The sequence below is a fragment of the Furipterus horrens genome, unplaced genomic scaffold (genome assembly GCF_987537825.1).
Source record: "Furipterus horrens unplaced genomic scaffold, mFurHor1.1.pri manual_scaffold_13, whole genome shotgun sequence".
Lineage (NCBI taxonomy): Eukaryota > Metazoa > Chordata > Mammalia > Chiroptera > Furipteridae > Furipterus > Furipterus horrens.
The window spans coordinates 14,077,569-14,105,250 of record NW_028327183.1 but is presented as its reverse complement, the minus strand read 5'-3'; the positions used below and the strand labels follow the sequence as shown (position 1 = coordinate 14,105,250).

Here is a 27,682-nt window from a genome sequence, read left to right as displayed (position 1 = left end):
GTGTGGGCAGGACATGAGGAAGGCTCCCCCATTTCAGGAGGGTAAGATCAGTCATGGCTTCCCCAATAGTGGGATGTGTGGGGAGTGGGGTTGGGGGTGTCTCTGGCCAGGCCACAGTCCAAATGGGAAGACACCAGTCAGTCACAAAGTCATGGAAGTGTCACACAAGCCTGGCTCTAGGCCCAGGAATCACATAGGAGCCTGGGGCAGGTCCCCTGCACATTCATTGTTAAACTATACAGGATGAGGCTGTACATGAGTTAATTACAAAAAGTCGTATTTACAAAAATCTGTACACACATTTGAAAAACTCACAAAATTGTCATCTATGTATCACAAGTTGCTAGACCAAAATATTAAAAATGGGATAAAATTATACATTTCTCTTCTCAATTCTTTTCAAAAGGTTAATATTTTTAAAGCACATCTGCTACTTTCCTTAGCAAGACCCATGAAGAGACTGAGCAGCCCAGCCCTCCTTGAGTCCCCAGAGGCCTTGAGCCATGAATGAGCCCAGCCAAGGGACACTGCCCATTGCTGGAACAGGGGAGCCAGCCCACAGTGCAGAACAGAATGCTGAAACACAACAAAAAGAGGAAGATGTCTTTGGCTAAAACTTTGGCATTAAATAAAAGAGGCAAACAGTATGGAAACATGCAGCCTTGCCAGCCAGGTTGGGGCAGAATGGGGCATAGGCAACCTTGAAGCCTGGCTCCTAGAAGGGTGGGAACCAGGCCTGGGCATGTACCTGGATGGTAGAAAACTGTGTCTCAACCAGTTGGGTATGCCTGCTGGGCCTGGCAGGGAGCACGTGCAAGAAAGGAACAAGGAAGGGCAGGTGGGCCACCTTGGCCACAGCCAGCTCATCAAGTAACTAAAGTGGATGTAGTGCAAAAGTTGCAACCAAGTACTATGGACATGCCACCTGCTTGTCTTAAGGATCATGTGGCAATGTTGGGCCAAAGGCAGGACCTTGTCCTTGTCCTGGATGCCTGTGTTCTCAGCCACAGAGAGTCCCAAGTTTTCCAATGTGTGTGGGACAGGGGAGACAGATCCCTGCCTCCTTACGTGTTAAGTCGAAAGCTCCTGGGTCCAGATACCAAGGCTCAGGGTTTGTGCTTCTCTTTGCAGTCTTTGTCCCCTGTTGGCACCATCAGGCTGAGGACGGACAGAAGAATATCTGGGTCTCTCACCCCATGGCAGAGCACCCAGCCTGAGCCCCATCTCAGAACATCACAACAGCCCTTCAACACTGGCAAGGTGTCCAAGAAAACCCACAGGTGGCACATGAAGGCCCGCTGAGGAAGATGCAACGCACAGTTCCACGGGGGAGAGGGGCATGGGTGGTGATGTCCCTAGGGGAGCTCTGCTGTTTTCAGATGGGCACCAGGCCTGGGGGGGCCATACAGGGTCACCGAGGCAATGTGGTTATTCTGCATAACCTAGTGTGAGAAGAGGACAGCAAGTCAAGGGGGCAGGGCAGAGCAAGCAATCAGACCCACAAAAACCACCAGTGGGATCAGCCCCAGGGCTGTGACTGCAGAGAAGGGACCCAAAGAAGATTCTGAACACGGGATGTAGGTTGTGTACAAGACAACTGCACACAGGGCTGGGCCAATCCCTCAACATCCCTTATCTCATGCTAGGGGTCATTTCTGCCCCAGTGTCTGCCTGTGCCTCATGGGATACACACACTTCACCACACCCATTTGTCCAGTTCTTCTGGAACTCTACGGATTTGATAAAGAAAACAGGGGTGGGCCGTTTTTATCCCAAGCCAACAGAGCATCTATAGCCACACATTCATTTACATGCCATTCTAAGACGCCCCCAAACCCTTAGGATGAGTCCCACTTGTCCTGTGGTTCCCCTCCTTGCTATACTGTTTTCAGACATAAATGTGGGATCACCATTACCTCTCATCTTAATGGACATAGACTACTGCTTTAGCTTGTGACCCTGAATTTCTCCAACATAATTTCTGAACCCTCACTGTTAAATTGGGTAGGCCAGGTTCTCAGCAGACAGAGTTGTTGGAGAAGGATTAACCTGCCCAGTAGGGCTGTTAGGTCCTCCCTGATCTCTGTGAATGACTTATCTGTCCCTGCCATGAACACCAGCCTCTCAGTCCCCAGAGCTTACCTCAAAGATCATCCGCTGAAGACCGAAGCAGAATGTGGAGCCAAATGGGTTGGTGTTGTTAGGGGAGGAGGACCTGAGGCCAGGGAAGCCAGAATTAGAGAGGCAGAGAGGCCAGGCCAGGCCAGCACTTCCTTTTGGGATGGGGACCACTGGGAAGTGATCTTTAAGTTCCACATAGGCCCCTGAGGTCCTAGATACAACAACAGACCTCACTCAGCTCTGAATCCCACAAAGCCCAACAGGGCACAGAAAGTTACTATGGAATTGAGTTTCTATGGAATTGGATTGGGGTGGTGAGAAGTCAAGAGGGAGAGCTGCAGGCAGAATGGCAACCAGGTACTGGGTATTGGGCAGTGGACTACAACAGGTAGCAGCTTTGATGGGACAAAAAAGAGCCCAGGACAGTCGGCCTCCCTTTCTCAATAACTAGGGTGAAAAGGCCTTCATACCTGGAGGTAGGTGGGGGAGAGGGGAAGCTATCTCCAGTAGGCAATCTCTCTGGTGGAGGTAAATATGTAGAATAGCAGGCCTACTACTAATGCACAGGATGGGGACAGAAAATATGTGTGTGTCTATCATTTCTAAGCAATATCCACTGCTAGGCTTCTTCTCTGGGCCTTCTGATGGGGTGGTCTGAGCCAGCAACCTCCCACTCACCTATGTAGGACAACAGGCTTCTCCACAGGGTGACCCAGGAGCTCCTGGATGTTGTCCCACTGCAAGAGGGATGAAGGCAGCAGGGGGTCAGCAGAGCCTGACCACACCTGTGACCAATGGCTGGCCCAGAGGACATGGGCCCCAGACTGCTGGTAGGCTCATGCCCACCTCATTTTCAGGCTGTATCAGATGGGAAAATAGGAGCTCACCTTGCTATAGGTTGTGCATGTTTCTGTCTGACCATCTGCATTTTCTGAAAAAAAGAGCAAACACAAGAGTGGTTTGTAGCTGATCCAGCCCTAGGCAGAATCCAGGCCTTGCCACCCTTTGTACTGGGGTTGGAGCATGGAGGGAGGATAGACAGACTGTTTTAGAGTGGACAACAGTCACAAGGCTGGGCTGGGAGCACCTGGATGATCATCTGTGGATATGAAACTCTCCATTCAAGAGACAAGCAATCCATGGTCACAGGAAAAGACCTGGAAGGCCTCGAAGAGACTACATACAAAGAACAATGCAACGCACAGAACAAAGAGCTCTGTCTAGAGAAGCTGAGGCTATGTGCAGAAGTAGGTGGGCAAGACCCCACAAACCCATCCACTACCATCCTTTTTACTTGAATCACTTGTCCCTTCTCACCATGAGTGACTGACCCCAACAGCCTTTTCTTACCCCGAGGACACTCACTACTCACCTTTCTTTATGGCTAGTGGGATCTTGAACTCACAACGGTGATAACTAAGAGAGAGAAGGCAAACGGGTAAAGGCTGAGCACCCTGGGCGGTCTAACCACCCCCACATCTCAACCTTGCACCCCAGGAAAAAAGGAATAAAGCACACCTGTCCACCAAGCTTTCTGAATCTATTTCCCTATCTGTAAAATGGGTACAGATGGAGAGGTGGAAGGTATTAGGCTTTACACCAGGAACAGAGCAAACATTCAGTAAATGTTCACTTCCCATAAAACAGCAAGAACTCAAGTATAATAAATTAGTGAACCTGAAAGCCATAAGCTCTCTTTCCTGGGGATTTTTAGTCCAAAGCTCACTTCCTAGAGGGACAGGCATAGGTACTCACATGTTAAAATTATAATGCCCAGGGTAATTGGTGTGAAGGACAAACTTCTTCACTTTGTGAGTATTCGCATCAAAGAGGATGTCCTGGGATAGAAAACAAGAATGCCCGAGTAGGGAATGTTACTGAGGCAGGGCAGGGGTCTTTCCAAGGGGCATGTCCAACTCAGACACCCATTCCATAATGGGGATGCCTGCAGGCAAGAGCTTTCTCCCTAGCAACAATCAAGGGTACAACTGAAGTCAAGCAAAGTGGGCATTTTCAGTAAGTGGGGGGCACCAACTGTCTATAGGCCTCCCCATTCCAATCCTGTGCCAGCAGTCATTGCTTGGGAACTCAAACACATCAGATGTTTCCAGATAAGCACCTGATAAAAAAAATCTAACTGGACACAGATTTTGACTTAAAGGCTACCAAGATGATTCAGGGGCCATCTAACTCAAGGGACTCAAGGCAGCTGGTTATTCTTCTATGGGAGTTAGCAACCCCTGGAACCAAATTTCCAGCCTCCTGCCAGGACTCATACCTAGATTTCATGCTGCCTACTGAACACTTCCTCCTTTCCTTCACACCCTTCCCAGCTTCACGCCCTGCCAGCTGCTTAGGCCTGTGACCCCAAGATTACCCCTGACTCCATCCCTCCATTAATAGCTACACTAAGTCCTATTAGGGCCAATCCATTGGTTCCATCTTCCCTGCCAGTCATCACTGGCTCTAGAACTCAAACAAGGTTCAGTTTATAACAGTATCATTCTCTCCTAGCACCATCCTACCCCCAAGAAGTTATGATCCCACCACTATTTCCTCACTATTCCCGTTTGGTTTTACCCAAATAGGCAGACCCAGTCTCCTTTCTTCCTCTCTAGAATCTCCTTTTATTGCTGCCTCAGGATCTCAGGCCCTAGTTAGCCCTTCTCTCTGAGATGTATCCTGCTGGTGCAGTGTTCCCACAATCATTTCTGACACACAAAATCCACCTACCAGCTGGACTGTCAGCACTGATGGTGCCCATCAGCTCCATTCAGCACCTTAGGTCCAGAGCATATGGCTACAATAATGCCTCTGGGGTGGTCCCCTACATACATAAGTATACTCCCACTGTTTTTGAGCCATTTTAATCTCTCAGTTTTATGACTACAGAAGAGGATCCTATGCTCTACAAAAGGGCAATTCTTGAAACAACTTAACCTGAAAGATTCCCACAGCCTCCACCTGTGGAGCATGTTTCTGTCAGAAAAGAAGACATACCAGGGAACCTTTTGTCTCAGCAATCTTGGTGGCAGGAAAGGTCTGCCATACAAGACAACACTGGGCAAAGCCAGCTGGGGCTAGGTTTCCTGCTGCCAGACAGTTACCACTGCATATATACATATAGGTGTGCCCGGGTACACTGCCTACCTACCCCCACAGAAATTAAATGCTGCTCTAAGGAATTGTGACTTACCACCCCGAGAGTGAAGTAGTTAAAAAAGTAGTCATTGCACTTGGAAGGAACTTGCTTATGAGGGGAAGGAGAATGAATTTTCATCTGTTGGGGAAAAAATAATGAATTAAAATCCAACACCTTAAAACAGCTCTTGGATTAAACAAAAGTCTACAAGTCGTATTTTTTCTATGACATTAAGCTGTTGGGTAGGCAAGGGTGTGGGAGTTTCAACTGCTGGTGCCAACCAACCCAGGCAGCTGTGATTGAATATAGACTGGGCTCCAAGGAAAGGCAGGACAATCTGACCAAGGGTCAGAAAAGAGCTTTTAATTTACTTCTCCATCTGTCTCAACAGAACAGGTTCTATGAGAAAATAGCAAACAGTTTAAATTTACTCAATATTAAGTTAATGATTTAAAAAATTTAAGAGAGGACCTATGTACTTTGTAAACACATTTTCCCTCACCTTGTCTTCTGACTTATAGAAGACCTTGTGTGGAGAACCAAGTATGCTAAGAACATCTTGACAAGAGTCGCCAAAATACACTGAACGTTCAAATACCCGCATCTTGGCATCTGCTAACAGGCCAGGTCCACAACCTGCAGGAACAAGGGAGAGGTCGTCAGGTTCCCTGTCAGGGCCCTAAGACCATGTAGCCCAGGATTCCTTTGCGGCCAATGACTGCAAGCTGCATGAGGGGCAAGACTGCATGCCAGCAGAAAATATCAGGCCCCAGGGCTTGAGATGCTAGATCATCAGCTTCTCCAAATAATGCCAGACTCGCTTAATTCCACAAAAATAACACGAAGCTCTGCAAACATTGCTCACTCACTCACTAAATATTTATTATTGATCATCATGGGCTAGGACTCCTCACTAGATGTTGAGGAAACAATGGTGAGTAAAATAGGAGTCTCTGCCCACATGGGAGTTTATGACATGATGAAGACCCCACTCAAATCATCACACAACTGAGGTACAACAAACAGCAGCATAGGTGCTACAGAAGCATATAAGATCCTATCATTTTCTGCCATTTTGCAGGTCCTGATAAGATAAAGGGTACTTTTATGCCAGGAGGTACTTCTCAATGGTAACATCCAACAAGAGCTTGGACCTAAATATCACTCTGTAAAAGAGCCAAGAGTGAAACACCCATTAACTCACTCCCTAATTCCACAAAAAACTGACACACTAATACTTAAAGAGACAAGCCAAGAAAGTGGGAAAATGAAAAAATCTTCTGATATGTCAAAAGTTTCTTCTTTGGGAAGAATGTTTAATACATTTCAGAAATGGCTCCAATTAAACACACACAGCGAGTTGGTTGTAAAATGGCAATAGACACGCAAATAATAAAATTTGCCCCATTCTGTGGATAGAAAGACAAAGTGTTCTCCACCCCCCCACTCCACCCCCAAAAAGGGGAAAAAAGCACCAAGAATGCAAGGGAAATTGCAACTCCTGGTACCATAATAACCACCACATCACCTTATGGTGCACAGGACTTTACAGTTGACAAAGCCCTTTCATGAACAACAATCCATTTGTTAAGTACAGAAGACTTCAGGGATCCAAATTATAAAATAACTAGGTACTGAATTCTCCAGTTAACCCAAGTCTTTATTCACAGCACATATGCACTGAACAGCAAATAAAGCGGTGTTTAAATTAAGTAGGTTCTTTCCTGCCTGGTGTGGCTCAGTGGATTGCACACTGGCCTGCAAACCAAAGGGTCGCTGGTTCGATTCCCAGGCAAGGCACATACCTGGGTTGCAGGCCAGGTCCCCAGTTGGGCTGTGTGAGAGGCAACCACACACTGATGTTCCTCTCCCTCTCTTTCTCCCTCCCTTCTCCTCTCTCTAAAAATAAATAAAATCTTTTTTAAAATAAATAAACTAGGTCCCAAGAAAAGCACAGACTACATTAACCGCTGTTCACAAATCTTGTATCTTAGGTAAATCTGGAACCCACCAGAAGTTCTGTCAAGCTGTACTGTGTGTCCAAATTCTCCAGCTACCATATACTTGTGATGTCAGATGGGGCTATTGGGAAGGCACCCTTCTTTACTGCCTGAAGCCTACCCAGGTAAAATTACCTTTAGTTTCAGTTTTTGTTTTAAATATTTATTTTTAGAGGGAGGGGAAGAGAAGGAGAAAGAGAAGGAGAGAAACATCACTGTGTGGTTGCCTCTTGCACGCCCCCAACTGGGGACCTGGCCCCAACCCAGGCATGTGCCCTGACTGGGAATCAAATCGGTGACCTTTTGGTTCGCAGGCCAGTGCTCAATCCACTGAGCCACACCAGCCACAGCGCCTAGCTTTAGGTTTAAGAGATTATTTTAGTTTCTGATACCTCAGAATGAGTCTTCCTATAAATTATTGCAGGGACCAAAACAATCGAACTCACTTTCCCTGTTAAAAGCATCTCTATTGTAGGCCGTGATCAGGGAGCTCAATTTCTTAAGAGTGTCGTCCTGATATGCCAAGGTTGTGGGTTTGATCCCAGGTCAGGGCACATACAAGATCAACCAATGCATTCATTAATACGTGCACAAACAAATTGGTGTTTCTCTCTCTCTCTCTCTCTCTAAAGAATGAAAAAAAAATCACTGTAGCCATAAGGAAAGAGATGGGAGAAATGGGTTGGTTGAAACAAGTTAACCTTCCACTTGCCAAAAAATAGAAAAAAGAAAAGAAAAAGACTTCTCAAGGAGTACTGGATTGGACTTCACAAAGTGTTTTCCTCACTGACCCTGAAAGCAGTGAGATGTGACTGTACAGGGTGGTAAACAGAATTAGCTGAGACCCTCCCCACTCCCCCCAGGCTCCTCCTGCTGTCACCTGGGATAACTGTGTCACCCTTGACTATTCTTCTGTTTCAAGCAGAGATCCTCTGGAGAAGACAAGCCCTAAATCATTTGACTACGCTGTCACATCTCAATTCTCTCAAAAACTACAGCTCAGGTGCAATATTCCTTTAGGTAGCTGGTGCTCTGCCCTGGCTTAAAAAAAAAAGAAAAAAAAAATTTTAAGAAATTTCTAACCTGGAGGTTGTGAACTGTAACTGTTCAGGGCAGCAAGTTCGTTTTATACACCAGATTCTTAACAGTTGAGAACCAATGCCCAGTGACTGATGTCAAGACCCCGATTTATGAACAAAGACTGGCTAGACTATGAGTTCTGTGAAGGTCAGTTCCCAGGCCGTGTTTACAGAGGCAAGCTCCACACGGAAGATCCCTGTCCTAAGCCCAATACAAGGTCCAAAGCATCTGAGATATGACAGACATAAGAAATCACAAGATAAGGCATGGATCCTGGATAGACCAGTTACTGAAGGCAGCAATGCTTTTCTTTGTTCAAGGACAGCAAAATCTCAGCAGGGTGTGGCTAAACCACAATTACCAAGTCCCTCCAGCCAGCCTACTCTGAGAACTGGGCTTAAAGGATGGAGAACACACAACACTGCAGCACACAACATACATCTCCAGGAAATAGCTTGGAAACCAATGCAAAGCTACATTAGCTGAAAGAAGGCTTGGCTTATATACATGCTAAGGGAAACAGTGTTACTGCTGTTTATTAAAATATGCTAATGATAGGACTACGTCTTGTCCCTTCACAAATTTAAATGAAAGCTTTAACATCTGCATCATTTGTCGTCTACCAACTATCCCTAAGCACATGGGATTTTAGACCGTCTCAATATGGACATAAAAGGGAATCCACCACCCCGAAGCCAGTAACTGACCTGCAGCAAGTAGGCGAAGTCGTAAACCTGAGGGTCCAGTTCCATCTCGAAGAACATCTACACTCTCAGCATACACATTGCCCAGGAAACAGCTCAGGGGCATCACGGGAGCCCTGGGGGCAGGCACAAAATGAGCACAGGCTTTACCTTATCTCCCAGGCCTAGCATGAAGCTTGTGGCTCCCCAACACATACTTGGTATCCTGTAGGCTGTTTCCACTGTAGATGTACATTCGTTTCACAGTTGCTCCATGGGGTATCTGGAGAGAAGCTAGACCATGGGCAAAATTGGGCTGCAAACACAGAACAAAAGTTTTATTAAGGGCACACTGTAGGCCATGTGACTCAGGCTCTGGCATTTCCCCAGCAATCATGGTCTTCATGAACTGGCCAGGTCAAAGCACAGAGTTAAATCCGGCTCTGGGTCAATAAACTCACCTCAATCATGCAAGTTTATCTATAATTTTACTTTCTTTTTCTTTTCTTTCATCAGGGAGAAAATGCAAGAATGCCCCCTTTAATAAAATGTAAGCCTTATGAAAAGCTATCATTTCATAACCCTAAGGATGCTGTTGCCTAAGGATGAATGAAACATTTTGCTAAAAACAATAGGTAACCAAAAATCCAGGATAAACTCTCTAATTCTAGGTCATTGAGAAAAATGGTCTAGTCATTAGGCAGGATTAATATCTGAAAAGTGAGCTTTTCCTCACTCTGCAGTTGGAAGTGCCCAAGTCCTAGGAATGCCAGCTTGGGTTCTGTTCTTCCTGTCAACCCTACCCACTCTACCCCCTTGACCCCTGAAGACTTTAGAGACAAAGAAACCAAAGAAAGAGTACCTGTCTAGTCTCCCTTAATAGCACTGTCTGCTTACCCATATAACCTGGGCATTGGGCAATACCAGGGAAAGGGAAGAACTAACCTCGTACTTGGGAGCCTCAGTCCACGAGTCTAACTGAAAAGAGAAAGACAGTCCTCTGAAGTTGAGGTGGAAGAGCTGCTCAGCGGAGTTGTACACTGTGAGAGTGGGGAGAAGGAAATGGCATGGTTGAATGGCATCAGAAGTTGCAAACAAACCAGGCTGGCAACTGACACCTTCCTTGTGTCTCATTTCTGAACTAACCTGCCAGTCTGAAAACAAGAGGGAGGAGTTTCCTTCACACTCAAATTATCAACCCCCACATACTATAGAAACTGGGCTTCAGGGGACTGCAGCTGGGATGGGACAATGTGCCAGGTCTATTACTATGGGCTGCCACATATGACCAGAGGAATGAAATGGACTTGGCTTACCTCCAGGATGGGTCGCACCGAAAGACTGGTCAATCTGTTCAATGGTGGGAGCTATGGCCTGAGAGTTAAAATGTACTCCACTGAAAAACAAGAGATACTTCTTAATACCATGCTTCCCAGGATAGGCTCACAGATCATTGGAGATGATGGCTGGAAGAGTTATTCTTAAAACACAAGTGGGCCCTGGTTGGTCTGGCTCAGTGGATTGAGTGCTGGCCTGAGAACCAAAGGATCATTGGTTCGATTCCCAGTAGGGGCACATGCCTGGGTTGCAGGCCAGGTGCCCAGTTGGGGAGGTGAAATCTTAAAAAAAAAACAAAAACAAAAAAAACCCCACAAAAATCACAGGCAGGTGAACCTACAATTATAGCAAAATAAAAGTTTAATTAAAGAACTTTGAAATAATAGACAATTAATGAGGTCAGAACAAATCAATTCTCCTGAGGCTTATATATAGTATTGGTCCTCTAGGGCCTCCCAAGACATTTGTGGTCACCAGGCACAGTTCAGGAGATAAATCTAGTCTCAACCATATGGCATCCACACTTGGGTGTGACCAAGCAAGGCAGCTTGCTTTCTAAATGGGCAGGTGAATTAGGTGACTAGTTAGATAAAAGGGGGAGAGATGGATCTCATGCAAAGGAAAAACACCTCCAGGGGCATATGATTTCAGATGAACATGACTTTCTTAACCAGGCACTGTGCTATGTACTTTATTTGCCAGCATTATCTCATGCAATCTTCCTAACCCAATGGTCACATTATTGCTTTCGTTTCTTTGATGAGAAAACAAACTTAAAGAGGTAAGTGACTTTCCCAAAGTCACAGAGGTTAATAAAATGATGAATGCATAGCTCAAGCCTAGGACAACTAGACCTTGGAAACTTACTGGACAGAACACTCTAGGTGCTAGAACAGTGCCTTGCCATCACAAGGGTCAGATATTTGTGCATCATACAAGCATTATCCTAAAAAGCAGATCTTGGCCCCCAAGTAGTGGTTCTTTTGGCATTTCTTTAGCATAGGTTTCAAAGTCAGACCTAACTAGACTGTCCCAATCTGTTGCTAATGAAAGCATGAAGAGATGCCAAAAGATGCTGTACAGGGAAGGACAGCTGTGACTCAAGAAACAGTTACATCACTTCTGAGCTGAGGTCCTGCAGTGCTGTGAGGATTAAATAAGTTGACATATACGTGAAGTGTTTTACACACAGCATGTTATTAATAAGGTTTGCTTTGCTTTTCCTGGAAACTGAGTAGGCTAGAAGGCTGTCTGAGGAAATCATGGCACCAGGCTCTAATCCCAGAACCGCTATGAATGGCATTCCTTTACTAACGTAATAAGTGTAGTAGATAAAGCCCACTTCTACCAAGCCTGTGACACACACCAGCAAGGGAGAAAACTCACCAATATACATTTTTTCAATCAAGCTTTTAATGAAAATACCATAAAATAAGTTTCTTATCACTGTATATTAAGACAACATGCTTCTGAATGGAGTGATCAGTTGTCGGTGAATTGTTTTTCTATGACACTTGAGGGCTGCATACTTGCAGCTCTGACCTGAATTTATCCAAACTCTCAAGGGATGTGAACTCAGTGTGATGACTGACAGTGGCAGGGGCCAGTAAAGGAGTGAGATCACAGTGTCCCTCCCCCTTCCTGGAAGGACATAAGGTAGGACATGATCCCTCTTCCAGTTCCAGTTAAACAAAACAGCTATAACCCCACCCCTCCCCCTCAAGGTATTTACAAATGGGCCAGTACCCAACTGGGAGTCCCCCAAGTGGGGAGGAAGAATGCAAATAATGGGAAGGGTACAGAGACACTCCCTTTAGCACCTGGCCCCACAGGTCCCACCACGTGGAGGGGGGAGCCCTGGGGATCCTCCCTGGCCCAAGTGAGATCTGTTATACAGCATTTTTGAGGAGACTCACCAATATTTTAACTTTACTTTAGTCAAGTCATATACTTCAATCACCTAAAAAAAAATTATAAGAGTTGTTACTGCCCTAGAGTTGATTAAGAAGACATCTACAAAATAGTGAAGAAAAAAAATCTATCCTGAAGTACTGCACATTACCTTTAGTTCTTTAAATCTGGAGGAAAAACCCATACCACACACACAACATAACCTCTTCACCCCCTCTTCCAGTGGATTGTTCAACAGATGTCTGTGGATGCTCTGGGTCAAGGTTCTCGTACCTAATCTATGGTTGGATCATAGAGAAGACTGCACATACCACCCCTACAGGACAGTGTAACCCTTCACAAAAACAAATTCATGCAATTTGTTAAGTTTGTAACCTTGGATATGGAGCCCCTTTCCTTCTATTCAATACTTTGCTGCCTTATAAAGACCCAAATCAAGTCAATTCCAAAAGTAGCTTCAAAGTATTGTGGTTTGCAGAGCAAAGAAAGAGAGGGAGAGGTCTATCCTGCTAGAAAACAAATCATAATACATTAGTTTAGAACAACTGTGACAATATTCAGATATATCCTTGATGAAGAATATCTGATTAAACCTGGAGAACCTGAGGACCCTGGTGAAGTTTCAATAGGTCTGGCCTCAAGTAAAATGCTCAGAACACAGGGTAGAGACAAAGGAAAAGTTATTGAACACTCAACCACTAACGGAGCCAAGTAATAAGCACTGTCAAGTACTCTATGCCAACAGTGTCAAGGGCTTGACAGCCAGCAGGATGGCAGGCTGGGGCCTGGAGGACCATCTACCGTCCTCCAGTTGGGAGGTCTTAGGCCTCATTTTATAGGCATAAGCAGGGTTGGTTCAATGTCTGTTTGCCCTGACAATCTGGGTCTCACTCTGGAAGGGGCTGTGGGGCATTGGGTATATAAGTATCTGGCTTTGTCACAGAAACAGGGGCGGAATAGGCAATTCACTCTTGGCCAGACCTCATCTTTAACTTTACTTAGAAATTATAACACTGAATTTGCAAGCTGGACAGACACCTGTTAACTATAATGCAGCTATTCTGATCCTACATGCTACTAAGAATCACTCCCTCTGCTGGGCCATCACAGCACTTGAATCAACCCTCTCCTTCACTACTTGTGTATGCTGTCCACTGGTCCTGCTAAGTTAAGGCCCCTGAGGTCTGGCTTATTAGTTTACAAAGGGGAGGTATTCAGCATGTCAGGCGAGTCGGCCTGGTATGAAGCTAGCTAAGGGCAACATGAAGCTTGAAAGCAAGAAATGCCAAGAGAGGTCATGCAAGAAAGGGCAGGGAAATAGCTGTGATTTGTAAGACACCCAGTGTTCCCTTCAGAAAGACTGGGCATGGCAACCTATCATGCCACACTGGTATGCCATTTCACCGAGGCCAGGACCCCATGTTAGAGGACCTCAAACTTCAGCCAGAACCTGCTGATACAGCAGAGGCAGGCACTCTGCCTCTGATTACTACCACTACAGCTGGCCAACGGCACCTCAAGGGCACCACTGTGGGGGTAAGACTCCAGGATGTTCCTCCTATGTCACTGTCACCCAACCTGCCACAGCGCAGACCAACACTTACAGGTGCTTCAACCCTGCCTGCCCAGTGGACCAGAGTTAATGACAGGGTAGCACTGGCGGCAAGGGACTCAGAGTGCTCACCATCTGGGAGTCCTTCATGTCACCAGGAGAATCTATGAGCAGATTTTAGCCCACGGAGCTTGCTGGACCCCAAGAACAAACAGCTGGGAAGGTCTAGAGTCCATGATTTTCTACTTTCTGGGCTGAAAAAGGCCTCGATTTTGCCAGAGAGGAGAAGACATGGCAGCAGCCAAGATAGGCAAGGAAAAGACAGGTGGTCATAAAGGCTGATTTGTGGAGCCCTATTCCACAGAGCTCACTCACAAGCAGCAAGTGAGGGCATGGGGAAACTGCAGGAGCGCATGAGGGAGAGGTTGATTCTGAAGCTCGTGGATGGAGGGACAGGCAGATGGGTCAGATCAGACCTGGAGTCCAGCAAGGGCACCTGGTGGATCACTCTCTGTTTCCTGAGGCTCAGGCAGGGCCCTAGCCCCTCCCCCTTCACTAAGGACCACAAAGAGATAGACTTTTGACCTCCTTTCCCATTCTAATGTACTTCCCATTGCTCACATTTGTGCATTAATGCACTCATACTATTTTCTTCAGCTTTTATCACCTTTATTTCCGACAACCAACAACAGAGCTTAAGCCATTCCAATTCTCAGTGGCTAGTCACCGCACACTGGTAATCTACAGTTAAAAGCTGGATCAGGCAGACCACACTTATCCTCTCTCCCTCAGCTGTTTCATTGGTAAGCAGCACAACTCACAGGCTTCCTAGGATTAAATTAGAAAATGCACAGAAAGCACTCGGCCATGTACCGAAGATGTACCAGGTGCTCAGCAAACAGATGATTTTGTCCTCACCATGCTGTGATTCTGTGACGGGCTGCCTAGCCATTCCCTTTTGTTGTCCACTTGGATTACTTCCAGCTTTTCATTACTATGAAAAGCCCTGCTATAAACATCCGGCAACATTAACTTCCCCATAACCTTCAAAAGTTATGTTTCCTAAAGTGGATTTACCAAGTTAATGTCAAATGCCTCTTTCTAAAGATGTTTCAAGATTAATTTCCAGGAAAAAAATACAATAAAGATTGAAATTAAAAAGAAAAAAAAAGTGGGGGATATTAATTTCCCCCAATTTGTGATGAAGCCATATTGAAAGCCATCCTCTAGTTTTTCCCAGTGTGAAACTTTAGATCAGTGAAGAAATTTCACATCAAATCCTGCTTTTGAAAAACCATCATAAATGAGGAATTCTCATTTCATATACAGATTCTTTTCCTTGGCAGCTCACCTGTGATGGGATGCTGAAAACAAGGAAGTTTCCACGTCTTTTGGAGAGGTAACTCCATAACCTAACAGGAATGATGGCTCTAGAATGTCACTGCCCAGAGCCACATTCAACCTTGTGACTCTGAGGCATGAGTCTTGTCACATGACTAACCTGTGACACCCAGGCATTTGTAAATAGTTTATTATAAACATCCTGGACTGAAACAGGTGTTAGTAAATTGCACTTGAACGCCAATTAAGATAACCCTACTCACCAGCAAGTTGTTTACATTTCCTCAAAGGAGTTAAAGAATCAATTCATTGCTGGTGGTGGTAAGCCACAGCATTTTAGGAAGAACAGCTCCAATTTTCATCTTCTAAGTCATATTGTTTGACAAGAATGAAGTAAAACAACGAGATACATAAAAATGAACTAAATCTTTTGGTCCTATTCTGCAGTTAGGATCTCTTTTAGTACCTTTTTAAAGACTTCGGAAAATCTATGCCATTTACTTAGTTCCACTTGTTTTCTAAATCGATATAAAAGCCCCCTCCCCAAAACATGCTCCCCAAATCCTCAATACTCTTTCCCCTTTACCTCTGGAGTCTGGGACACTACAGTCCTTTCCAGAATCTTTCTAACTGCCAAACCCAGTTTCTCAAAAGTCTACTCCAACTTAGGAATTTCAGAAAAGATCTCACAACAGCACACATTAATCAGCCTGACATGAAACTTTAGTTACCTTAAGTCTCTGATTGAAAGCATCAAACAGTAGTTTGATCCCGTCCTGAGTCAGGTTAAGGATGAGGTCATGGCTTAGAGGAGACTACGAAATAAAAAAAACAACACTCTGAAAAATTAATTTACTTACCAGCACCTATTAAAAGTCTTACAATATAAATGCAATACACAGGGAATATCTAAGTGCAGACAGTCAATCCCTCCCTCCAACTAACAAGGTCTGGAAGCCAGAAACAAACTATTGCATAAATGCACAGTGTGCTCTATTTCCAGCCTACAGCTGCTACTTTAAAATATTGGCTGAAAAGAGCCTCTCTTTTGCAGGCTTTCAGTAATAATACCCGGGGGGAAAGGGCCAAAATTATGTGAGTATATAGGCCACTGTCTTCTGAGGGCCCGGGGTCCACATCTGTAGCATGGGTTTACAGCTGTCAACCCTACAGGGCAGTAGATGAGGAATGCAGGCCACATGAAAAAGCCTCAAGAGGATCCAAACTCAGCAGGTAGTACTCTATGCACATCAGCTGAACCTAATGCCCATCGACTACCAGGCTGTACCATCCACAGGGAACACATCTTATTCTTTGACTATTTTGGGCCATATTCCAGGACAAAGTACTTTGTGATCTGATTATGTATGAGATGACACTCTTACTCTTTCCTTCCCTACCCCCACCATACCGTATCACATGTGCTTCTTTCTGAAGGGCCCAAGTCTAAGATCTAAGGTCTCATATTTCTACATTTGCCCCTTCTGAGTCCTAGGGGGAGGGGAGTAGCAGCAGAGTAGTGGACAGAGCTGGCCTTGAGTCCAGGTGAGCTGGTGACCTTAAGTGACTCTCAATTCTCTCAGCTCTAGTTTCTTCATGGGAATACCATCATCCCCTCCCTCTAGGGTTGTTGTAAGGATAGGTAGTAGGTAAGAATGCATCAAGCACAGCACACTGCACTCATTCCTCATGTTGACCCCACCTGCCTGCTTCTGGTCCAATGCAATCAATTCAAGGACTCAACATCTGAAGACTCTTCATAGCTCTAACCATGTTGCCCTTTCTTGAAACTCGCACATAGCTCTCAAAAGGACTTGAGAAATTTCTTTATAGAGCTTCTCAAAGTAGAGAGTGAATGATGAATGTGTAGCTGTCAGAGATAAAGACTGCAGCACTGCTGATGTGGGCCTCACTAGAAAAATTCTCTCCAAAGAACCTTTTGGGATGAGTTCAGACTGTGTGGTCCCTCCCTCTAACCCACTGATCTCCACAAGATGGCAGGCGATGGTGGCACCATCATTCTGGCAAACACTAGAAGAATGTCACATGAATGTCTAAACCATTAGATCTCAAGCAAGATAATGGACTAATGACCTTATTCTCAACCCAGAATACACAGTTCCATTTCTGAGAGGGCCATTACATAGGGATAAGCAGGATTGAGAATGTTTTAGCATCTTTCAAGATCCTTTCTTGGAGGAAGAATGCTGAAAGGATCTGAATTTTCTTACATTCTCCCAAGTACTGATCACTTTCTTCCTGGCCCTGTTATAATGCAGGGCATAAAACTAAGCAATTTTTAAAAGGAAGCAAATAAATCATCTTCACAATCAATGTTTTATTAGTACTTTGTATCTCCAGAACCAAACTACACTCATACTATGGGGTGTTGAAGTAGGCCCTTCCAATAACCTAGCACTATGCAGTCTTCCATATGAAATAGTTCAGTTAAGCTCACTTTTGTAAGTTGTTAACATCTCCCTCTAAGAAAGATGGGACCTACTTGATATGCAAATTTTATTCCCAAGGTATAATTTACTGGAGAAAAGATATTTCTGAAATGTTTACTGGGCCAAACTATTCTCTGCACTTGATGAAAAGCAAGGGAAAAAGGGCAGAAGAGGATAGAACCACATGTAGGAAGCACCATATCAGATTTCTGAGAGACCATCTCCTCCTAATCCTCATAAAAAGATTATTATATTAGTCTTGGCTGGTGTGGCTCAGTGGATTGAGTGCCAGCCTGAAACTGAAAAGTCACTGGTTCAATTCCCAGTCAGGGCAGATGCCTAGGTTCCCAGGTTGTGGGGCTGGTCCCCAGTTGGGGGTGTGTGACAGGCAACTGATCCATGTTTCTCTCACACATCAATGTCTCTCCCTCTCTTTCTCCCTCCCTTCCTCTCTCTCTAAAAGTTAATAAATATTTTTAAAAAGATTATTCTATTATAAGGAAACTATACCCATTTCACAGAAGGAGAACCAGACTAATTATTAAACACATGTTTTCTAACTGACTCCAGGTGCTTAGAAAATATTCGGGAAAATTAATTTAATGCTAAAATTATCTGTACCCCAAAACTGGAATGACAGACAACAAAGATAATGATATAAAAAATAGCCCTGGCTGGTGTGGCTCAGTGGATTGAGTGCTGGCCTGTGAGCCAAGAGGTCGCTGGTTTGATTCCCAGTCAGGGCACATGCCTGGGTTGTGAGCGGGTCCCCGGTTGGGGGTGTATGAGAGGCAGCGGGTCCGTTCACTTCTCGCACATCGATGTTTCTCTCCCTCCCTTCCCCTCTCTCTAAAAATAAATAAATAAGATCTTGAAAAAATAAATAAAAAATAAAGCACATTCTAAAAAATTGACTAAGAATATTTAAAGCCTATTTTCAAATGCATCTAATCTTGGGGTGCCCAAATCTGATTTAACTAAACCTCCAAGTTACCTACAAGCTCAAGAAGCAAGCCTATTTTCTTGAGCTGCTTTCTGTTTTGACGGCTGCTACTTGTCATGAGTAATTCCCTCATGGTGTAACACAAAGTCAGATTAGGTTATGAATGATATGAGTGCAACAAAGAGGAAAAACTACCACCCTTCACTTTCAATTCATTTTGGCTCTAGGGCTCAAGGAGCCCTGTCTACTTCTACAAATCCCTCGTTTTGTGGTAGATACAAGAACATCCAAGCACCTGCTTGAAGATGGAGAGGGGTACAGTACGAATACAATTTCTGGGTATAGGTCACAGGCTCAACTCTGACACTAAGTGAAACTGGGAAGCCTCATAGAAATCTCATCCACATCTAATCCTACATGTCAAAAATAACCTGTCATTTATTTAGGATATGAAACTAAGTGAAACAAATACAACTAAAATCATTAAACTACTACTTAAATGGTCTCAGAAAAGCCACTTGAGTATAGCCTGTAGCCTGTGTAAGCTCAAAACTATTCTGTATGGTCTGTGACACATACAGCACCACAAATGTCATTCTACATGGCAGCACATGGTCCATGTCATTGAAGAGCCACAGGTTTCAGACAATTCAGAGGGACATTGCATTTTTAGAGAGAGAAAAAAAGCCTATTTCTAGAGATCTATGAAAAAGTCTCTAACTTCATGTACTTAAAAAATTAAGTATTATTTTAAGAATTCTGATGTTCAGGAAGCTCTTCTGGACACTGAAAAGGTCTTTGTAGGTACATGCAACATGATGCTATAGGGGTTAATTCCTGGCACAACTGACCAACATCTAACAGAGACAGGTATGAATTAGACAAAAAAAGAATAAAATATGTCCATTAATTGGGAGCCAATATTTTCCAATTTCTATGAATCAGATCATTCTCACTAAAGGGTTAAGATATACCCACTTCAAGCACAGGATGCTCTCCTAGGACAGGATGCTCTCCTAGGTAGAAATGTATACAACAATAATCCTGAACACAAACCAAAGCAGCCAACAAAGCAGAGAAGATTATTTTAAACTCAAAAGTGGAAAGCAAGCACCCTAGAAGACCCTGAGGTGACCTCTCACTTAAAAGTCCTTGTCAAAGGACCAGTAAGTCAAATACAATTAAAGAAACAAACAGACAAACAAGTTCAGTCATTACTGCTCTTCAAAACCTGGCAAAAGTTTCAGAATAAAAAATTAGTGCTTGGTAACTGCCTAGTGCTGAAGATTCTCCCATTCGAACACACTGATCCAACAATTCCTGCCACTCAGCCTCTCCCAGATCATCAACCTCTGGAGGTGACTCACTGATTAGGGATGCTATTTCAATAAATAAATCAGCTACCACTTACCTGTTCACTGTAGAGAACCTGGACATTTTTGATGATGCGACAGTGCTTCTGAAGAATGGCTACTGCTTGAGCCAGAGGCATTCCTGAAACAAAGCAAGGACATCTGTATGGGTTACTTGGGCTGTCCATTTACTGACAGCTACTATTGTACTGGCATTAGTCCCTGCAGTAAAGCCTGGAGTGGGGATGGGGGGTTCAGTAAGGTCTACAGACATAAGGATAAATCAAAGTTCAATAAGCAGTAAGAGCTAAAACAAAGTTAGCAGCAAGCACTAAGGGAATAGCTAAATTGTATAAAGGAAGAGAGTTAATACACAAAAAAGTTTCTGAAAATGGGGACTTTCATTCTGCTCCTAAGCAGGCAAAGAGCTTTGAGAAGGCAAGGTCAGCATGAACCAAAAAACAGAGTGAGAAAGCACTGACTGCGTGATTCTAGAGACCAAGGTTCTGGTTTTCACTCTGCCATGGACTACATATATCCTAGGACAGTTCCTTCCCTTCTTCCTTTGTGGCATCTGTCTCAGCTCTCAAATGAGAGTCTAGAAACACATGACTTGTAATGGCTCATTAAAAGTTAAAAATTCAAAAAATAAAATAAATAAAAGTTAAAAATCACACATCTACCAGAATCAACTTACTTACCAAGGATTTCCCCCAGGTCCTTACTCTTCTAAATATTAACACTTGACTTTTTAACTTATGGCCAATTATATATACATTTATATATGCTGCCATTTAAAAACTCCAAACCCCAACAGCCTCTCAAAATTTCCTGGAACTCACAGGCAACACCAAAAAGTATATATTCAGAGTCCATTATATTTCAAACAAGAAAACACATACAGACAATTTAAAACAAAATCAAAAATAGTGTTATTCACTCCTCTCTTCAATCTAGCTTCTCCTCTGTATTCTGACCTCTAACATCTACCCAGTCACTCAAGCCAGAAATCTCTAGATTCCTCCTCCTTCCCATCTCTCCAAATCTAGTAGTCTCCAAACTTTCTTCCTGAACCCATGCCTATAACACACTTGACTAAAGATATCCTTTTTTCCAGTGACCCTAAAGACTCCTTGATAGTGTCCCAGGCAGCTACTACCAAAGATAATTGGGAATCTAAGGAACCTGTTTTCTTCTTCCATCAGTACATCATGCTCTAATTATAATACCCAGTTGTTTATAGTTCCCTACATACCATCTTTTTTTCCCATTGTTTTTGTTTTTAACTTGATGGAGACAGTTTGGATGAGAAATCTGGCAGTAGCCTTCTGATAGGGCCTTCCTGGTGTTCACTAGCTCCAGGGATGGTACTGGCTCCTGTAGGTTGATAAGAAGCCTTCCCTGAATCCCCCAGGTCAAGTCCCTCCTTCCCTTCCATAGCACCTTATTTCAACTTCTACCTCATTACAGCTTAATGCACTATTTCTGTAATCCTTCCTTCCCACTAAACTAAGGCATGACTATTTATTCAGTTTTCATCATAAGCAGAATCCACAGAGGCACGTGATGCCTTCAATAAAGTTAGCTTTCAGTCTCTCTGGAACAAGGTAATCTCATAGAAGAATATTATTCTCTATGGATCATTTAAATCTATCCTCTTTGGGTATTTAACATTAAAGAAAAAGTACATTCAGAGACATGCCTCCACACCAATGCATTCTGCAAATCTCACTGAAAACATTTTACATTTGCACTGCCTTTACTCCATCACTGATCAAGCCATCAGCAGCATTCTCAGAGATTCCTCCTGGCCTAGGTTTTCCTGTCCCTGTGTTGCTGGCATTTCTCTAATCTCCCACCATCAAACAAAGGCCAGGAAAGCAGCCAAGAAGTTGGATGCAGCTCCCCATTATGATGCCAGGCAGATGATGGCAAGATCTAGATACATTTGCATTAGCACAGATTCCAAAAAGAAACCTGGAGATAAAGCCCAGCTCATCCTCAGTAAGATAGAGCAGTGGGAAGCTAGAAATCCCTGTCTACTACTTTTTATCACCTCTACCATCCTTAGCCTCATCTGGCAAATGGAGATTACTTTACAGCAGCAGTCCCCAACCATTTTGGCACCAGGGATTGTTTTCATGGAAGACATTTTTCCAAGGACGGGAGGTGGTGGTGGGGATGGTTTCCAGATGATTCAAGAGCATTACATTCAAACTCACTTCCTGCCTGGTTTCCAACAGGCCTGGACTGGTACCAGTCTAAGGCCTGGGGGTTGAGGACCCTTGCTTTACAAGGTATTCGTGACTTGAATTAGGCATTGCCTGATTCTCTAGCCTAAGAATGTAAGTCTAAAGCACAGATCCACTTCTTAGACCTAGCCCTACCTATCAGTCCTAGTTGTAGTTTAGATGTGTGAGGGCTGGAGAGAAGATTAAGAGACAAAAATAACTTTTTTTTTCTTTTTTTTTAACCCTGGGGAAGTTAAATGGCCACCATCTTTTGGGCAGACAGGATTTTAAAGTGTGAATTTTTAAGACCCACAATGAAAACATCACGGCTCATGCCCCTTTTATGTGCTTTTCCCCAAAGTTCAATTCTGGACCCACTATACAGAAATGCTCTTTTCACCATTTTTGGTTGCTATTTAGACAGTTTGAAAGAACTATCCAAACCACTGACTCCTGTAAACTAGCAAAAGTTAGAGTGGGAGTTAAGTTATCAAAATGACAGTTGACAGAAGCAGCCTTGCTCTTCCACCTTGTTTTTTGGAAATCTTGGTCTCAACTGACATCCTAATGACTACTTTTGGCCAAAAAAGACTACCCCAACTTAGTCACAACATCAGGCAGTTTGAAGCTATGGTTGCGGTTCTCACTGTGCCCTGTTAAGTCCTGGTATGAGCAGAAGCTGTAGGTGGGGAGGTTCTTTCCTAACGAGATGCCAAACAGCACCAGCATGAAGAATAGGTCTGGGAGCAAAGACATCACTAACCTCCCCATCAAGCTCCTGCTGCTGCACAAGAGGCTGGGCTGTTTTACACCAGCTAAGATTTTAGGAAGAATTCTGCAGGAGTGGTGTAAGTTACGAGAGAAGTTGGCTAAGACCTCTCAATAAAACTGGCTCCTACAACCCAGAGGAAGTTGCTAATTCAACTGAGCACCAGCCGGTCCCAACCAACAATCTGTCCTGCCCAGTTTCTCACCTACCCTTTCTCCATAGATTTGAGACTTCCAGATTGAAAGGTAAGTTATAGCCCAGTGAAGCAGCTGACTCAGACCAGTGGCCCCAATTAGTGTGACAGAAGTTCAGGCCTGCACAAACAAACAGCGTTAACACTAGCTCCCCAACCCCCTTTCCCAGTGCTGGAACATCAAAGTAAACACACTGGGGTTACTGAATGCAAATATTTGTACACATGAAGATAATGACATTGGGGATGAAGAAAACTAGGCCCAGAAAACAACAACAACAAAAAGATCAAACTGCGCTTTCTACATACGAAATGTTACTTCCCCTGAACTTCTATTTCAATTTCAGCTAAGGTCTGGGTTTAGGACTCCGCCACACATCAACCACATTTAAGGGGGAAAAAAAGAAAAAAGGAAACAAGCCAGAGGTTCCTTTCACATACGCAGGCTCTCCTCAACTCCTCTGACCAGGTACCCAACATCTGATGATGGGACGGGAGCCTGTGTGTCCCATTCTGAAGAAACAACCCATAGCCCAGGAAAGGCAAGAGAGACAGACCGCTATGGCGTTTCAGTTTCAGTCACTTCTCAGCTATTTCGCCCGTAAAATGGGAACAGGAGTAACAACAGCACCCACCCTCAGACCCCAAGAAGGCCGGCTAGAGATAATCTCGCACCAGACAGCAGGGCTTGGCCTGGAGTGCTTGGGGCGTGTCGGTCATTATTATTGCTACCTTACCACCGCCCCGGGAGGGGCCCTGTTGAGGCCTGAGGCGAGGGCGTCACGGCCCAGCTGAGCGATAGATTGGCGGGTCCGGCCGGTTGGAGCAGGTATCTAGTGCTTGGAGCCCCAAAAGCCGAAAAGACGCAAGAGGCGGAGAGCCGTGGGCGCAGGAGAGGCGGAAAGGGCCCGGAAGGAAGAAGGGACCAGCGAAGAGGATCCTGAGAGAGGACCCCACACTTACCCAGCGTGAATTCCCATTGCTCGTTTCCCAAAGAGCGTTCGGGCACCACCTCCAGATCCAGCATTGGTTCGGCTCGCCGGGCCGGGGCGGCCTCCCTGCGGCAGCGCAAACGGGACCGGAGCTGAGGAGACAAAGCAGCAGCTGACCCGTCGTCCCCGCCGTCCCTCGGAGTTCCGGCTCCCCAACTCCTCCCCGGTCGCCAGTGGCATCGGCCCAACACCACACTACACCTCAGCTCGGCTCAGCTCACCTCACCAGCAGCAGCCGCGGTAGTAAGGGTAGCGGCAACAGCAGCAGCGTCTGCGGCAAAAGTGGCGTGCCGGGCCGTAAAGTGTGGCGAGGGCGGGGCCGGGGGCGGGGTTTCAGTCGCAGGGGAGGAGCCTAAGGCGGAGTCGCGCACGCGCAGACTCTGGATCTGGCGACTGTGACAGTCAGGGCGAAGGCGGGAGTGCTGGCAGTACTCTCTGGAAGGGCTAGGATGAGGACCTCCCTATTGTCCGTGAATTCCCCAGATCTGCACACCGCGCCGCACACGTTTCACACGTCTAAACAAGGATGTGTACACCACGCAACACAACATGTGACATGGTTATACAGCCCCCATCTGCCGTCTATACACACGTCCCACTCACTTTCAATGCGCAGGAAGGGAGGAAGCGGTGCCCAGGAGCCCCACGGCCCGCGGGCGCGCACCCATCCCCGGTATGGCCCGAGACTGACGCCGGCTGCAGCCTCTGGTTGCCCAGGAATGGTTCCTTCCCTACCCAGCCGCTCCTGGGACTCGGGTAGAACTCAAGCGAGCGAGGAGTGTGCCTAAGTTCTGTGCAGATGATGGTGGGCGCGGGAGTTGGGGGTGGGGGGAGAGTAGGTAGAAGCGGGAGGAGCTAGTCTGGGCCTCCCCGCTGACCACGAATAGATGTAGGCAATTCTTCTCCAACTCCCCCACCCCGGGCCGGGACCCGAGGTCCCCGGCAGCATCTCAGACTCAAGCCAGAACTAGCTTTGCCACCAACACTGTGGTCTAGACCAAACCTCTAGTGCTCTTTGTGCCTTCGTTTCTCCATCTACAAACCGGAGGAGGGGGCTCTAACCTGTGCAGCCTGGGCTTTTGGCCCGTGCCAAAACTAAAAGGCAACCAGGTCTCTTCTGGACTTAAGCCTTAACGGATTCTCACAACCACCCGAAGACGTAAGCTTATGCCTCATTTACAGGGGAAAAATGAGGCCCAGATAGGTTAAAGAGGTCCTGTGGTCCTAGGTGGTAGAACCCAAGTTCTTTCGCATTGCCCTTTGAAGGTTTTTAGTAGGGTTTTTGTGTTTAGGAAGAGTTAATTGGGCAGCTGGCCTAGATGGCTTGGTAAGAAGCCCTGAGGGTGGGGGTGGGGGGACTTCTAAGGTTGGTTAGGAGTAATTATAGTCAAATTAAAACGTCTGATTTGAACTCAAATCCAATCAGACAAGGAATCGTTCTTCTATTCAAAAAAACATTTGGTGGGACCTATTTCTGATAAAGTGGGGTGGGACAGGCTGGATGGGGTGTGGGAAAGGAAAGACAAAGAAAAAGAGAAAGCCACACACTCTCGATAACAATGTTAAAAGGATTTTTAGTTTGCAAAATCCAAGAGATGAAGAACAAGGTTGGAGAGGCCCCTGTTGGGTTAATAGGCAGATAGGTTTCTGTGAACAATGTCAGTCAACAAAAGGTTATTTTTGCACACTGCTATCTATCCCCAAGCCTTTGGCTTAAGTGTGATCCACCCAGGTTTTTGTCAGGGTTCAAAATGACAGCTTTGGGATGGTGGTTTGAGAGGAGGCTATAGGCCAAAAGTTGGTATAGAGTATTGAAGGAAGAGGTGCCTCAGGGAAGTAGGCCAACTTGGGAGAATGTCAGAACCCCTCCCCCAGATGGAGGGTGGGGATGTTCAGAAATATTGAACTCGGGTGCTGGTGGACTGATAAGTGCATTTAGGGAGCACAGGCAGTCATCATGGCAGTCCAAGCCAAAAAAAAGATTGGACAGACAGGCTCAGGCCAGAGTATAGTGGTTAAGCACGTGGATTAGGAACTTGAATCCCAATTCTGCCATTTAACAGTTTTGTGCCTTGAGCAAGTTGCTTCACTTCTCCATGCCTTTCTTTCCTCATCTGTAAAATGATCATACCTCAAAGACGTGTTAGGAGCACTGCACTTACATGACTGTCTGACTTACAGGTAAATGCTTTGTGTGTAACAAATTTTAAAAATTCTAATAGTGGCAGAAATGGTGGAATTCACTGGCAGAATCTACAGGTTGGATGTAGATGAGGGAGAAAAGGAGTCAAGAATCAAAACACAGGTTTCCAGTTTGGGTAGCTGATGGATGGTGATGTCACTCAAACAGGAAAGAGCCCAGGGTGGGGGGCAGGGGACCGACATTGGAGGCTGTGAGGATGCTGATACTTCTTTTAAAACTGTCACATATGCCCTGGCCTGTGTGACTCAGTTGGAGCATCATCCCATAAACCAAAACGTCTCAGGTTTGATTTCCAGGCACATGCCTGGGTTGCAGATTCGGTCACTGGTTGGGGCATGTGTGACAGGCAACTAATTTGTTTCTCTCTCTCCCTCCCTCTCCCCTTCCCCCTCCCCCTCCCTCGCATGGGATGCATGTTAAAACACAGAATCTTTGACCCCACCCCTAGGCATACTGAGGGGAAAAAAATGGGGGTGGCTGTAGCTCTAATCATTAGAGCTATTCACAAATATTTTGACTCTTTCCTGGGCAAAATGTAGGACTGCAGTTTCCTGCCCAGGTGAAGCTGGACATAGCACGCATTTTCTAGTTCCAATAAAATGTAAACACAGCCCTGGCTAGTGTGGATCAGTGGATTGAGCACAGGCCTGCAAACCAAAGGGTTACAGGTTCGACTCCCAGTCAGGGTACATGTTTGGGTTGCAGGCCAGGTCCCAGTTGGGGGTGTGGTAGAGGCAACCACACATTGATGTTTCTCTCCTCTCTTTCTCCCTCCCTTCCCCTCTCTCCAAAAATAAATAAAATCTTTAAAAAATGTAAACACAATTCATGTGTGTCAATTTCAGATGAGTTTTAAAATCTAGTGCTCTTTTCATTACGCTATCTTCTTGGCTTTGTCACATTACTGGTAATGTTCCAGTGACTGTCTGTCAGCTTAGGTCAAACACTGATGGGTATTTAGCAAATAAGGGATGTCTTTAACCAATAAAAATTTGGAGGTTTTAAGGCAACACAACCAGGCAATCATGGTAAGAAAAACTGGGAAAATGATCAGTTATGCCTCCTGTGCTTGCTTCTCTGGTCTGAAATGTCTCCATTGTTCACTAAAGTATCCTTAATCTGGGTAACCATATGATCAATTGGACTGACTTTCTGCTAGTTTTGTTCTTTCCAATCAACTCGAAGGGCTTTATCAAGTACCCATTCCTTCAAACTCACAACCTGTCAGTAGCTTCAAGTTTGCCCTTGGAAACAGTCCAAACATATTAACATGGCTGGAAAAGCCCACCCAGCCCTGCTTGTGACCCTCACCCCGGCCTCTGCACACCCTTTCAGTCATCTAACTGCTGCAGCCCCCTCCATTCCATGTTCCAGTCATACT

The 27,682-nt window shown here is 45.2% G+C and overlaps 1 protein-coding gene across 2 annotated transcripts; it reads right to left on the bottom strand.

Moving 5' to 3' along the window:
• Positions 1-393: 393 nt before the first annotated feature.
• PHAF1 (phagophore assembly factor 1) lies at positions 394-24,190 on the bottom strand. 2 transcript variants are annotated; one of them, XM_090260019.1, is made up of 16 exons: positions 24,070-24,190; positions 19,973-20,055; positions 15,900-15,983; positions 12,281-12,324; positions 10,343-10,422; positions 9,972-10,066; positions 9,245-9,342; positions 9,051-9,163; positions 5,766-5,899; positions 5,318-5,401; positions 3,877-3,959; positions 3,494-3,537; positions 3,009-3,052; positions 2,800-2,858; positions 2,143-2,215; positions 394-1,158 (listed from the first exon to the last, which is right to left on the bottom strand). In XM_090260019.1, exons 1-16 carry the CDS (start codon positions 24,131-24,133, stop codon positions 1,072-1,074), a joined length of 1,269 nt encoding a protein of 422 aa, XP_090116145.1. In that variant the 5' UTR covers positions 24,134-24,190; the 3' UTR covers positions 394-1,071. The 2 variants fall into 2 exon arrangements, with proteins under 2 accessions (XP_090116145.1, XP_090116144.1); XM_090260018.1 differs by having other exon boundaries at positions 1,091-1,442.
• Positions 24,191-27,682: the final 3,492 nt, after the last annotated feature.